The sequence below is a fragment of the Polypterus senegalus genome, chromosome 1 (genome assembly GCF_016835505.1).
Source record: "Polypterus senegalus isolate Bchr_013 chromosome 1, ASM1683550v1, whole genome shotgun sequence".
In the NCBI taxonomy this organism is placed as follows: Eukaryota; Metazoa; Chordata; class Cladistia; order Polypteriformes; family Polypteridae; genus Polypterus; species Polypterus senegalus.
In genome coordinates this window covers 224,540,532-224,556,529 of record NC_053154.1, presented here as the reverse complement: position 1 = coordinate 224,556,529, position 15,998 = coordinate 224,540,532, and the positions used below count along the sequence as shown (strand labels likewise).

General features: G+C 34.6%; 1 protein-coding gene across 1 annotated transcript in view; it reads left to right on the top strand.

The window, feature by feature from the left end:
• LOC120539457 (inactive carboxypeptidase-like protein X2) overlaps positions 1 to 15,998 on the top strand; it is a 360,659-nt gene that overhangs the window by 333,946 nt on the left and 10,715 nt on the right. The window contains exons 10-12 of the mRNA XM_039769534.1: positions 185 to 364; positions 7,270 to 7,567; positions 10,183 to 10,322. Of these exons, the coding sequence (XP_039625468.1) occupies positions 185 to 364; positions 7,270 to 7,567; positions 10,183 to 10,322 (618 nt within the window). The remainder of the gene's footprint in view (positions 1 to 184; positions 365 to 7,269; positions 7,568 to 10,182; positions 10,323 to 15,998) is intronic.

Below are 15,998 nucleotides of genomic sequence, written 5' to 3'. Positions count from 1 at the left end.
GTTTTTAGTCGACGAAAAGTAAAAGTAAATTAGTCAAACAGTCAAAATAAGATGGATATTTTGTTATATGAATAAGCACAGAATATACTATACCTTTAAACTAACATGTACACTAATGACCCAAATCAACTTAAAATATGTGGTCTTGTATTTCATAGTTTTTAAGGTAATATTATATTTTTAGGGTTCTGAGCTTGGAGGATGGTCTTTGGGCCGTTGGACCCAGGATGGTATTGATATAAACCACAATTTCCCAGACCTGAACTCAATTCTTTGGGAAGCCGAATCCAGGAAGTGGGTGCCAAGGAAACCTTCCAATCATCACATACCCATTCCAGAATGGTATCTTTCAGAGAATGCTACAGTAAGTACAAGCAACTATCTATCAACCTTAATGTACAGTATACTGTAAGAGTAAAATAAACATTCACCCAGTTAGTAAATATTACAGTACTTTAAAACTATAGTGAATCAGAATTCAGAAAAACATCTGAAATGATATAGTGAATTAGAATTCAGAGTAAAGTCTGCAGTCCTTATTTATTTTTTACCATACCTTAGTTTGCTTAATTGAAGCTGGTTATATTATGAAAATCTTTACCAAGGATCTGTGGTTTCATTTACCTAGTTAATGTAGCAATTTCTATATCTGAGCTTGTTATAATTAAATGCATGAAGCACGTACCAAACATGTGTACTGTGAAAGAATAACAGAAATGTATAAAAGGGCTGGGGGTCCCAGTAGGTAGCAAAAAATGGCCTTCCATTCCGTAGTTAGACGCTTTAGTTTGACACAGCTATGTTCTCTTTAGCATCCTGCACTCAAATGACAACAAACTTCTTGTTCATTGATGTTTTCTTGTTCAGACATTGATGGGGTGGTTTTGGAAGGAGCAGAGGTGACGTCACCATTTATCAGGCAGGAAACCCTCTTACCTGTAATTGTTAGCAATCAGACTGTTCAATTCTTTAAGTGCACTCGCCAGTCTCTTGGCAGTACCTTATAAACCATTTGAAAAAGAGTTAATTAATATGGTTAATTTACATTCTTAAAAGAGTTATACATAAGTACACATTACCACTTATGCTCCTTCCATACATTAAGCACTTCTAACTTTTCTTAAAGTGATGCAAAATATTCTGCCTTTATAATAAACAATAGCATTATTGTTTTAAAAGTACACATATATATATTATCAGTTTGTCACACCACTTAGTGTGGACTTGATTTGAATGGAACTAAATAGCAATGCAGTGAAGCAATGCAATTAGGGTTAAGACAAGGTTCAAATACTGGCTAGGTAACTGTCTGCATAAAGTCTTCATATTTTCTCCATGTCTGTATGGGTTTTGTTTTTTTTTTCCCTATTGCGATGACAGTTTATGAGGGTGAATATGGGAGAGTGCATACTATGGGTATCGAGAGCCAATGCTGGGCCTGGGGAAAAAGATTTTTTACTCCTTTGTGATTTAGTGGCTGGTGAAGAGTGCTCCAAAAGACGGGTTTACAAGGGCTAAGGGACTCCTACGCCCCCCACATACCCTTACTGTCAGGCCTGTGACCTAGTCTAAAGTTGCACCCATTCCAGGGCTGGTTCTAAATTTATGCCTATTGATGCTGGGATAGGCTTTGCTGAAATTAAAACTGATAAAATTTTGAATGCCCAGATTTCTTAAGAAAAAGGAATAAGTGCATGCCGGATCTTGCTGCTAACATTTACAATTGTACAGGTGCATGTTGATGTAGAAAATACTCCATCTCTAAAATGCGACTAATAATTTAGTCTTTGAAAAGTATAGTAAATGAAAAGATCTCAAAGTTATTGTAAATCAGACTTTTGAAATTCCTTCATTGCATTATGAATATACTGCTATATATACACTGCCTATCAAGTACCTAAGTACAGTGTTTATTTTAGGGCATCCACCTCCCTCAGACAAAACCCCATCATTCTTCATTCAAAACTCCATCCTCCCTCCTGCCTCTTTGAAAATGGCATCCATCCTTCGACCTAAGCATTTATCTAAACAGCAGATCATCAAAGCAGGGAGTAAGCATGAATAAGTCTGTCTGTGATTCACCTATCGTTCATATTGTGATTACTTTTGTACCAGTATGTCTCTGGGCACCAGATTTTCCTGCTGAAGTATTTTTACTGTATGAGCTGTGTAGCAAGCATTTTGTGACTCATAAAGCTATCTAAAATAGAAACACAGCTGCAGCTAAAAAAAGATAATTCTTGGCCTGTTTTATTTTTGTGAGGTTGGGTATTTTTTTCTTTGTTTACTGGCAGATGTGCTGCATGTTACTCATGTAATGTTTAATAATATAGATATCAATCTATTAAATTACATTAAGTAAATTAGGAACTTATTTTTGAAATTCTATTTAATGGATTATGACAAAAGGTACAAGAAGTAAATATTACAAGTCAGTAATGGGCTAACATTCTGTTCAAGAACAGTCCATTCCCTTTGCTACATGCTGAAGAGATATGCTCCCCTCAACCTTGAAATGGATTAGATAGAAAATGGATAAATAAAAGTTATGAAATTAACTTGTCTGTCCTAGTTTTGTCAACTGAATATTAAGAGTTTATTCAATTTCAAATTTGAAAGCTCATTATCAAAGGTAATGGTTATCCCCATTCAAAAAAAATGAGCAAAGGAAGAAATTCAGCATATCATCCTTCTAGTCTTTATCACGTGTGTTAAGTCAGATGTGACATCCAACAAAAGCTAAGGTATACTGCTGAAAATTTTGGTCGTAAACCTTCTTTCCTATCTTAATTTGTTCTACCTTTAGCACACTGGTGCAGTGCATTTTTGGCTCTTGTTACTGCAACAAGTCTTCATCATAAATGGGGAATTAATAACTGCATTTATCTAATTATCACAATGAATAATAAATTATAGTGTATTAATTAACAAAACAGAAAAGCAAAGTTACATTGCAGATCTTATAATTTATATAATCATTTTGAAATGGTAAACAGAGATAATATGTCTAAATTTCATTTTAAAAAGTTTGATTTCTTAACCAAAATTCAGCAACTTATTCCTAAAAAATGAAAGAAAATACAATAAGACTTGATATTTATTAGCATTTATTAAATATTAAATAGAGAATTGGGTTTTTTGATTTGCAGAGAATTGTGGTGGAATTGTTTGTTAATTGAAACTTTTGATTCAATTAATTGATTAAACCAGAATTGCTACAGCTTTCACCCCACTGGTTGGGATTTATAGTCGTCTTGTGTGGAGATAAATGTTATCATTCCTATGAAGCTTACTTTCAAGTAGGTTAATGTTTCTTTGTTAGAATATTCTTATTTCATTAAATGTTTTGAAAATTTGGCTAAGATTAGGCTAAACTGGACACTGAATTTAAGCCTTCAGTTTCACTTTCTAATGTTCTTCCTGTTGAATTTTACATGTAATTCTAGCCATAACAAGGAGACAGTATGCACTCTGTGTTTCTTGACAGCTTGAAGAATAGAGAATCATTGTGTAGCTGCATAAGAGCTGTGATCACTCTGCTCCAATAAAAGATGATCTGTGCCAAATAAAGAACTGGCATCTTTTAAACCTCCTGTGCATGGACATTAATATCTTCTCCAGGGCCTTGGCAAATGATTTGAAAAATCTTAATTGTAAATCCTTATCAGTTTTGCTGTCTGCTTAACTGGTTAAGTGGACAATATCTTTTTAATGCATATGTAATATAGAGATTTTATTAATTTTTTCTATGTTTTTCAAATACAGAGAATTCAATTGTATCCTTATTTTTCTATTGCTGATTAGTTTTATTCTTGATAATTTTCTACCTCAATATATTGTGAATTTCCCATCATGTCATTTTGTTTTCTTGTGGGCACTGTCATTTTGGCTGTTACCATGATGCATGTTTCTGTTGCTAGGGGGTGTGGTTTTGGCACCAGCAGCTGTAATAAATGGGCCCTGATGGTATATGATTGTGACATGACAAGGCACTCATTGTCGAAGTTTGTGAATAACTTGTAAAAACTCAGTTTGACCCTATAATAAAATTCTGGCAAATAAATCTTTTCTTTTTTTTAATTTATATTTTTGGCTCTACTCTTAAGCTTGAGGAAAGTTAGTTTCATCTTCCTCATTTTACCGTTGCACAGCATAGTCTTTTAATTCATCTACTGGTCAACTTACTATTACTCAGTCTACATGTTTTCTAGCATTAGAACAGTCTGATGTTATTTCAGCATCCAACTTTTTTTGATGTTGATTTAGGGATTCTATCTGTAGATGAGGAGAAAGTTTTATATCATATTACAGTTTTACATCCAAGGCTTTTATACATCTGAGCAACCTTCTAAAATATGACATGTTTAGTGACACACATCATGGCTTTGAACTGACATCAGTGTCGATCAGTAACGGCAAAGCAATCACAAAACTGCATTTAACTTTGAAGCAGCATTTGCTTGCATACACATACACACACACTGTCCATTTTTTAGAGACAGAAATAAATAACCACATTCAAAGAGAAATTCCACAAAGTCACAGGTAGGACAATCAACCTTAAATAACTGTGACATTTATGAAAAATTATAACTGATAATAGACTCAATGGAGGAATAAGCTGACCACCTTCATCCTTTCTGCATAGTTCCTCGCTCCTGACTCTGAAGACTCTTCACTTCAGTGGATACCTATACCCAATATGCTTATTAATGCAGGTCCGAGTCAGAGTTCATTAATGGAATGAGGCAACAATACCACCTTAGCATTGCATTATAGTGCATTTAGCTGATGGTTTTTTACAAATAGCACACAAATATCTATATATCAAATGCCCAGTCAAATATAAATGTGCTCTCTTATCCAGTCTTAAAATAATATGAAATGCCAGGCACATAATTAATGTTCAAATGCTAAGTTACTAGTCAAACAGTGGGCACTATGAGTTTTTTTGTTGTAGATTTGTATCATGAAAATAATTAACCTTTGCTTTCTTTTGTCACGCAATTAGCGGACAATACAGGGTTCAGTGCAGGCATGGTAATCTCTCGAGTAATGACTAGAACAACTTTTATGTATGCTGAAAATGTAAATGGTGTGGGTCTTACAGTTTTTTAATGATATTAAAATTGCAAAAATGGAATACAAAATGGAATGCTCACTTGAGAGCATATAGCATTTCAAGTCAAGTAATATCACAAGGAGTACAAATTGCACAATGCAACCACTTACCACACAACGTTTACCTGGATTTCATAGATTAATTGTTGCATTTATTCTTTCAGTAATATTCCCCCAAGCCATCATCCTTTGCTTACTTGCTGTGTTGCTCCACTTTTAGACTTGTAGTCCTTTGTCGAAAGGCTGCTCAGTGATCAATAGTGATGAGCAAACAATTCCAACTTCGCTTTGCAGCGAGTTCTCTGAAATCACAGAAATATTTGCGATATTCACCGAATTTGGCGAACTGCATGAAAGTCAATGGAGAGACTAACTGAACTAGATTTGACCTGATTATAATGGTGCAGTTGTCTTTAAAGTGTCCATGAGGTCTAGGGAAACATCTGCCAACTATACCGGATTGATTATTGTGCAGAAGCAGTACCACCCACTACACCACCATGCCTTTGTTAATATCAAAGAAGAAAGAACTCAGTCAGAGCCGTGAAATCATAGATTTCATCAAAACAAAGCGGAAATACTGAAATTGCAGTCAAAAGACAGAAAAAGTATGTAGGTCTTTCAAAGGCAGAAAATGCAAAGTGGCTTGTTCTATTTTTTGAAGTTGCACGGAAGGCTTTCCAAACTATCTGTACTGATGCTTTGCACTTTTTACTCTTTTTTTGTAAATAGTAATAAACCTATTATTATTATTATTTCATAGAGTGTCCTCTGTCTGGGGGAGGGATATCAGTGCTCCTTCATTGTTTGTTTGCACTCTTGCCACACAATGTGGCTAATTATTATGCATGTGCCTCCTTCTCTTATATTGACATGGAGCTTGAAGATTGATCTGTATATTTGGCTACAAGCACAGATAACACATCCCACAGTGTCTGTAATGCACATGATCAGCATTATATACCCGGGGGTGTTCCCATCAATGTTGGATGTTACATCTTCAGAGGTTGTCGCAACTGGCCTCGCAAAGCATTATGGGGCACTAGTATAAAAAAAAATCTCCTAAAACAGCAGAATTTTCAGTAAATAATTTAATTAACAAGGGCAAACAAAAATGCAGCAAATTTGTTACAAATAACGATTTGGTGAAATTTGCCTCCCCGTGTCAGTGTGGGTTTCCTCCGGGTACTCCGGTTTCCTCCCACAGTCCAAAGACATGGAGGTTAAGTGCATTGGCGATCCTAAATTGTCCCTAGTGTGTGCTTGGTGTGTGGGTGTGTGTGTATGTGTGCGCGCCCTGGGGTGGGCTGGTGCCCTGCCGGGGTTTGTTTCCTGCCTTGCACCCTGTGTTGGCTCGGATTGGCTTCTGTGGAACCCCAGTGACCCTGTAGTTAGGATATAGCGTGTTGGATGATGGATGGATGAAATTTGCTGATCAACACAAGTAATCAACTGATAAAGGCTTGTAAATTTTGCTGTGAACATGCATTAATCTGGATCAACCTATCCCAGACTGCTGGAACTAATTGTATTTTGGTTCTGTGGAATCAGCCAAGCCAGACTTCATTCTGAGATCACGGATTTTTGGAACAGTTTTATGGTTTTATCTTGTAAGGTGTCCTTGAGTGTCTAGAAAGTGCAATTAATTAATATATATTATTATTAAACATGTGCACAATACAAGAAGTTATATAAAGATATAGTAGTTGTGGTGAATTTATTTCTGATATTTGAAAAAAGTTTTTTGAATTGTGTGTAGAGTAATATGTAGTATAAAGAAGGAGGGTTAAAGGTATTGTTTTTCTTTATTAAACTTTTTGTGAGGAGTAAGATTGACCATGCAGTGTTGTATAGTGCTTCATTTGAAGAATTATAAAGTAATACTCTGAAATTTATTTTTATTTTATAAAAATATTGAATATATGTTTGATGTGCATCTTGGAGTTTGCATCTCATTATTTCTTTTGATTCAATAAAAATATAATTATAATAAAAAATAAAACAGCACAGTAATTAGGTTCCTAATAGTAACATGATTGATAATATAATTTAACATTATATTATCATTTGTCAGGTTTAATTTAAAAAGATAATTCATTATATTAATATATAAAAATGTATTAAAAATGTTTTATTCTTCCTGGTTAGGTAGCAGCTGAAACACGGGCAGTCATTGCCTGGATGGAGAAGATTCCGTTTGTCCTTGGTGGGAATCTGCAAGGAGGAGAGTTGGTTGTGACATACCCATATGACATGAGTCGAACACAATGGAGTACTAAAGAGTATACTCCCACACCTGATGATCATGTTTTTCGATGGCTTGCTTTCTCCTATGCCTCAACACACCGTCTGATGACTGATGCTAGCCGGAGAGTCTGCCACACTGAAGACTTTGCTAAAGAGGATGGCACCATTAATGGAGCTTCCTGGCATACAGTTGCTGGAAGTAGGAATTTATAGGTTTTTTTTATACAGAAATTAGAAAAAACTAGGTATCACCAGTAATTTGTTTCCACTTCAAGCACTGCTAATAGTGTATAATGTTAGGACATTTGTTTACTTTTTTATAGCATATTGTCATAATTCACCTGCAACTAAAAAAAGAAAACGTTCTGTCAGTCAGTCATTTTCCAACCCGCTATATCCTAACACAGGGGTCTGCTGGAGCCAATCCCAGCCTGCACAGGGCACACACACACACACACACCAAGCACACACTAGGGGCAATTTAGGATCGTCAATGCACCAAACCGGCATGTCTTTGGACTGTGGGAGGAAACCCACGCAGACACGGGGAGAATATGCAAACTCCACCCAGGAAGGACCAGGGAAGCAAACCAAGGTCTCCTAACTGTGAGGTAGCACCACTACCATTGCACCACCGTGCCTTACTAGAAAAACTAGTGTGCTCTGTTACAATAGAAAAAGGAGTTAAAACTTAAATAGGCTAATGGTTGAACTTACAAGAGTTTTCTTTACTTGCCTGGCCCAATGTGGCAGGACATGAGCATCTGCCCGCACCAAGCAGAACTGGCAATCCCAGCATTTTTGCAAGTTTTGCAAGTAATTTTATGGAGCATCAATTCTCAGTCATGACATGTTGGATCCTTGTAGGAGTGAATTTTTACCCACCAGATAAAATAATATGACAAACAAGTAAACAGTAAAATTACAGAAAATACACTGAACAGTATTCGACAGTAATCAAAATACAGAAACAGTCATATAACATCTTGTTAGTTTAGATTCATTACTAATATACACTTTCTACCACTAGATATGTAAAGTATATAGCCACACATTCTAAATGCTACCTACTAATGTGGCATCTTTGACAATATGTTAGATTATCTCTGTGGTTCAGGTGTTGTGAACCTAATATGGCAAATCATTTGAAGTAAACCTGAGAAGAAAGTAAATAATTTAGAGTTTGCAGTAAAGGAGAATTTCAACAGGTTCTGAACACTGCTAATTTAAAAATATTTATAATGTGACATGGCTGCATTCCTATAGAAAAGCCTTTGTCATATATTTTACATGAGTTGACCTGAAATAAACAAGTGCTAAATGCTATTATGTTATTCAGCCTTTAGTATTTTTCATGTCTTTAGTAATTTAGTTTTTATTTAGCTTTTCTGAAGATTTTTATAATGAAGTACCATGAAACCTATATGAAGTCAATAATGTAATTCTAGCAGTTTAATTATTTGTATGTAATCTTACATGATTTACAAAATTGGAGCCTATAATAAAATATGTTAATAAACAACTTAGATTGAATAAAAAACAGCTTTTGGAAGTAATAGATCCTTAAAGTAGTTTTAAACTAGGCACCATAGTGATGGCCTAAATTTTGCATTATTCTATATTGTGCAATAAAATACAAGTTTGAGAATAAAATTCAAATGCACAAACAAAATCAAAAGCTAGAGAAGAATTGTAAAGTCACTCTATTGGCACTCACTATTTTATATCAATTGAATACAATAAAATCGCACCAGTCTTAACAAATTGATGATTTGTTACTTGGAATTGTGCTAGAAACACATTTTCTCTCCAAATGAAAATTCATGATAATTTATCATTTTCAGTGTGGAGTGGCTTTATATCTTTTGCAAGTTATCTTAAATTTTTTATATAGAAGAGCTGTCTCCATTTAAGTTTTCATAAAATATGTTAGATACTCACTGGGTAAGTAATAACGCTCATCCACAATCACTTTGATAATTGCCTTGCTTGGAAAAGTTGAAGATAAATACTTAGATATTTTATATATTTTAATATAATAACACCATGGTCACATATCTCAAATTTACCGATATGTTAAAAATTTTAAAGCCAGATATTTTGTAAAAGTCCAGACCTATAAAGCAGCTGCTTTACACATTTTAAAAGTTTTGTAATTATACAGGAACTGAATCTGCCAAAATAAAGCTATTTTTAAAAATTCACACTGAAATTCAGCTATCAATAGACAGATGTCTCTCCAGTTTTGGGTCATGTTCTGCAGGTTAGGCTGCTGGAACTTGGTCAAGCACAATCTTAAAACTGTATTGATTTTTATAAACATATGAATGTGGTGGACTTCAAGTATTTTAACAATTGCTAAATTTGTTATTCTTTAATCCAGTCTATACAATTAAACTTTTGAATAGAGATGAATAAAAATAATTTACATATGAAGTATAGTAATTAAGTCAAATTTTTAAGTACAAAATTGTTCATTTCTAAAATTTTTCTAAATATGCACCATTACTTTCACTGTTAGATTGCAGTGTTTTGAAATTACAAGCAAGTTCTGTTAAATATGATTGCTCAATTAATGTCGATGATGCTGCTTGGAAAATCATTACTTCTCCAAAATTATATGTATAATAATTCAGTAGCTAAACTCTAGTTTACTGTGAGGAGCAGAACTGATTTTTATTATCATTAAAGGTATTACTTTGATCATAGACACTTTGACAGACTAAAAAATAAAAAAGGTAAGTATCAGTAGAATGTGTATAGACTAGATTAATTATGGTTGCAGTTTCTGGATTTTTTTTTTTTTTTTGACAGGTATGAATGATTTCAGCTACTTGCACACCAATTGCTTTGAACTGTCGATGTACGTGGGTTGTGATAAATTCCCTCATCAAAGCGAGCTGCCACAAGAGTGGGAAAACAACCGTGAATCACTGATTGTGTTTATGGAACAGGTACAAAATAAACTATTTTTTGTAGCTTAAAGAATGGTGACGATGACACTGTTATCTCAAGGCAGAAGTATTAAATTCAACTTCCTCCCAAGCACAGTGTAATTGGAATTAAAGTGAATTTACACACACATATATGCATGTATAAATATACTGTATATCAATCAGGTCTATAATCTGCACAAACATGGATTTGTTTCTGAAGCAAATTTGCAGGGAGCAGTTTGCTAAAAGCTAAGACAGTAAAATTTTTTTTTTTGTAATCCACAATTATATGTCTTAATTTTTGATTTTGAGATAAATGCGCCATTTTCAGATTGTGTCTTTGCAATCGCATTGGTTCTATCCTTTGAATACTAATGGGGAGTAAATGCTAAAAGACAAGTTAGGAGGTAACTTTTAATTAATAGGAAGGTTATGAATCAAAACATCCAGTTTTCCTTGAGCTAAATACATAAACATGACAAATATGTTCACAGTTCTTGTAGGCTTCCTACAGCCAAACAGTGCATAACTTCATTTAAATTAAACAGCCCAATTTGATATTCAATGACTGTGTAAACTGTGTCATTCTAATAAAATATTTGCATGAAACTTTCAAATAATACATTGTCATAGTTGACTAGTGAAGTGGAATGCTAGCACATGAAGGATCACTGAAGAAGTACTGGCATTGGGTAATCATTGTGCCCTCTTTCTTCTGCTTGCATGTATTATGGATAACCATACTATCCTTTCTCAATACTTGCACTTTGAAGTGTCTGCAGAATCATATATAGCAATAAAGTGATTACTCCAAAGATGATTTAAGTAGCAATTATTAACTGAAACCCTGCAATGGACAAGTGTTGTTCCTGCATTGCACCAAATGATTTTGAGGTAGGTGGCATCTGGTGATGCCAAACTCTGCATGGACTCAAATCTCAGTCCAGATTATTTTCCTGTGTAGCTCTTAGCTGGTGGAACAAGCGGCCTTATTCCTCCATCCATACTGCTGACTCCATCATGGTATTTAAGAAATGTTTTGAGGACTCTTTTATTTGGTGAACTTCTGTCTAACTGCATTAGATTTTGTTATCTAGGAACAGTAACTAGCTTGTATTTTGATTCTAAGCACCTCACTTGTGATGATCAATTTTGTAGCCCTGTCCTGTAACATTTGTTTCAGAAAGAGTCCCCAGTCTAATGTTTACTCGATTATGTTGACGTCCTTTGAAAACACGTTTGGATAAAAGCATCTGCTAAGCAAATTAATGTAAATGTAAAGATAGGCCCTGTGACCCTGCCCTGGATAAGTGGGTTAAGAAAATGGATGGATGAACTTAAACACACTTTGCATTTATGACGAGATGCTTTATGCAGAATACACAATAAAATGAAAGGAAAAATATTGTTGGAAAAATAAACATTTTGTTTCGAAGCAAAAAATCTGCATAAATATATATTCATCTATGTTTAAAATATCTGGATTTTTCCTTATCTATGTAGCAGGGGAACTGTGACCGCCCCATAGCAAAATGTTTTCTCTAGGGCTGTAAAATATATTTATTTTTTTGGTTAATTCCTAATATAAAATTTTAAAAAATAGCATTTTAGTTTTGTCATGCAATAAGTACAGCTGTTCACATATGAGATAGTCAAGTAAAAATCTAGGTACTAGTGGACCATATTTAATTGCTTGTCACTCTAATTTAAAGTTAAAAGTTTACCAAATGAATGGGGCATATTTCTACAACACTTAGACAAAAGTGTAATCACTGATGAAATAAAAAAAACATTTAAGATGAATTTTTGATTGCTTGGCCATTTTTTTAAGTTTTGACTTAAAACAAAATAGTGCAAATAGTTATTCTTATTTCACATGGTGTTATTGCAAGTGAAGAAAAGAAAGTTCTTTGAAATACAGAGTGCCAGTCAACAATTATGAAATATATGTGTGGGCCACAGTGGTATCACTGTTGAATTAGGATACAAAACCACTGACAATTTACAAATCTGTGACAGAACAATTATACAAAATAAAATATCCACAATTGCTTCGATGCTTCCATATGTTATTATGATTTACAAATTTCAGTAAATTTGGAGACTTTGGGGGGTTTGCTCAGACAGCTAAGGTGACAGTTGGACAGACTTCAATAACCAAATCAATACAGATTCAGTTGGGAAGGCCAAGCAAATGTCTCATTTTAGGATGAGACCTATTTAGGAGCTTTTCTTATATATTGCATTATTAATTAAATCCATCCATCCATTATCCAACCTGCTATATTCTAACTACAGGGTCACAGGGGTCTGCTGGAGCCAATCCCAGCCAACACAGGGTGCAAGGCAGAAAACAAACCCCGGGCAGGGCGCCAGCCCACCGCAGATTAATTAAATGTATGTTGACTAAACAAACCATGTTGATGATCTCAACCTTGGTACTAGCCCCAATGAACAATGGAGGAAAGATGCTTAGTGTTTTTAATGGTAGAAACCCAAAGATTTGCTATTTAACAGAAAATATAAAGAAAGTAGTTAAAGATAAAAAATAATTTCAGCGCAAAATAAGCACGAGATTCTGACTGACATCCTGGATTTGAAATAATTTTGCAAAGGCTGTGGAGCAAATTTGAGAGTTTGGATAAACTTTTCATTTATGGCTCGAAAAGGTAGGTTGGTCATTATCTTGGAGAATAACAGCAATAGTGAAAAAAAATAAAATTAAGAAGTAAATGAGCACAGTATAACCAAAATTAACAAAGAAAGCTTTAAGCAGATGCAGCAACAGAATTATTTAATAGAGTCGTATCCATTACTGTGTCTTAAGATCCAGCAGTGGCTGAGAAGCTTCCAAAGGGCAAGGATAGAAGGATAAGATCAGTGTTTGTCAAGTTATTTTATTTAAAATGATTGCATGTAATAATTTGACATGGCTAATTGTGTTCTTAATTACAAATGAAGCATTTTTTAAATAAACAACAAAAAACACTGCCTGATTCTTCTGAAAAAAGCCTTAAAATTTACCAGGTATGTCTATTTTCAAGCCAAAAATTTTCTTGAGTATTGATCTTTATCCTGAGATTTCACACCTATTGTAAAATAGCATATCCATGTCATTTTTAAGAAAAAAAAATGTGAGATTCTGCCATTTTAAAGGCAATCTAGCAGTCCTCTTCTCATCATTGCCTTTATGTTTGAAAGTCTGTTTAACAATTTGCAATTTAAGTCACTTATTACTGACAGATGATTTTATTACACTCCTATCATTATAAATTAACCTCTTACTTGAAACAAACTCCAAGAACTAAGACATGACATAATTTCACATTCATACATAAGTGAAAGTTGCCTAAAAATATATGGGATCACCCTTTTCAGATCTTTACAAAAAAAAGATACACAGACATGTCAGAGTTTAATTGTTTAAGAATTATTACTTTGCTATCACTTGTACTATAAATATGAAGAAAGGGTTTATAAGCATACCAAATACACAAGAAAGAAACCTGGAACACTGTCAGAAACCTCAGCCACTCTATTTACTTTTGTGACGTTTCTTTATTGTAGACCTTGGCAATGATAGGCCTACCTCCCAGAGAGTGTTCTTGGTTTGTCTAAATGCCATGAATTGCTTTTTCTTCACCAAGTAAAGAATTCTGTGATCATCTAGCACAGTTGTCTTTCATGGTTGTCTAGGACATCTGGTGTTGCTGAGCTCACTATTGCATTCCTTCTCTTTAACACTAGAATCCCTGAAGCCTGCAAAAATATTCACAATCCTGGGCCACATTAAATTCCCTCGCAAGTCCTCATCTCAGCCTTTGTTTTGCAAATGTGTCAATTGGCCACAGGCCTGCTATCCCATCCCACACCAAGACAGTTGAAGTCGGACACAATTCTTATAACTGAAGTCTGTGTATATCTGGGAGTTAGGTGTCTAGAATTGTGTAAGGTAAATAATATATTGTTACTTGGAATGCATAAATTTCATGTGTGTTCCATGTCTACAACGATCTGGGTAAGTGTGGGATGATAGGGAATGTGAGGCAAGAAATATTGAGCACATAACTAAAAAATAAACTTTTTAAATGTTATAGTAATAACGACAAAATGTTGATGAGAGGTGTATAATGTGTAAAGACTGAAGTCCAAATATCAAATAAGAACCTTCACAAAAGGTATAACAAAACAAGTGTGCTTTTATTCAAAAATTGACCAAAAAAAAAAGAAATTATTTAAATGATTCAGTTATTTGTTTATATTTTTTTGGTCATAATTCAAGTTATAATGGATGCCATCATTTTGTTGTTCTTTAAGATTCAATGGCCATTTTGTAGCAACACGATCATCACATGATGTTAAGTGCATAACAGAATATAACCCAGGAGGAATTTAAGAATACAGTGCACACCTTCCAAAACCTTAAGATTTTGCTTTCTATTAAAAAATGAACAATTATGAGTATTTCAGAGCAACACATACTGTGCATATATTTTTTAATGTTGACTTAAATCATGGTGTCAGTTTCCTTTTTGACTTTTTAGCTTTTGACCTATGCATGTTATGTTTTGACCAGGATTCTTGTCCCACCATCTGCAGGTCTATCTAAAATATATTTCCTCTGTATTATGTCATTTTAGGGCAGAACAGGCTAGAGCTGAGAGGGTCAATATCATTTAAATTAATATTTTACTCAGATTCCTGTACTGTTTTCAAATGCATTCAAGTAACAATGAATAAGTCTTTTTTTGAAAATAAATGCTGGATGCAAGTACAACTTCATTTACCGTAGATACTCGCCTATTAGTCGACCTCGCAGATAAGTCGAGTGTATTGTTTAATCCGAAAATTATGAAATTTGTTATGACCCGCATATAAGTCGAGGGTAAAGCTTGACAGCCTATTAAATTCTTTGAATTTCATAATTATACCCAATGTACCTGGGCCCAGACTTTCGACATTTTAATCTTTGAAGAATTTTAGCAAGCCAAAATTAAAACTCCAAAAAAATTTTTATTCATTTACTTACAGTTAGAATATTTCACTCAAATTCGTATTCAAATCCTTTGCATATAATAAAGTGGCCCTAAGTGTCCTCTTCAAATCCTTCAAAGTCTGACTCTTGTTGGGATCAGAGCTTAAAATAGCAGTCTGACATCCCAATTATACTGAATGTGGAATGTGGGTGGAGTTGTCAGGGTTTTTGGGGGTGAAGTTTTGGGATTAAGTGTTTGTTGACGGTGTGGTGGGGCTCTTGTGTTTTTGGTCTCTGTTAAGCTAAAACAGGCACCTTAAAAAGAAGGAGATAATAAAGTCAACCATTGAGCAGTCAAGCCTTGTGTGTCACTCCCTGCTGTAAATTAGGAGAAGGGAACTCAGGGACAGGGTTTTACCCCAGAGCAAATTGCTCTGGCCCTGGAGCTTCACACCACTGGACACGAAGAAGGAGAAGCTCCCCTGCGTCACCCCGACCATGGTCCAGAGACAGGCAGGAAAGGTAACACTGGGGGCTTGTCCGGGAATATTCCTGGCAGCACTAGTGAGTGACACGAAGCTTGTAAAACTGAAAGAAAATTGGTGCATTCTCTCGGTGGAGTGTGTAACTAGGAAACTGTGAGTGGTGACAAAACTAGGGGTAGACGCTGACCTGGAAACAGAGTTTTCCAATGCCACCGCAATTAGCACCAACCCCTT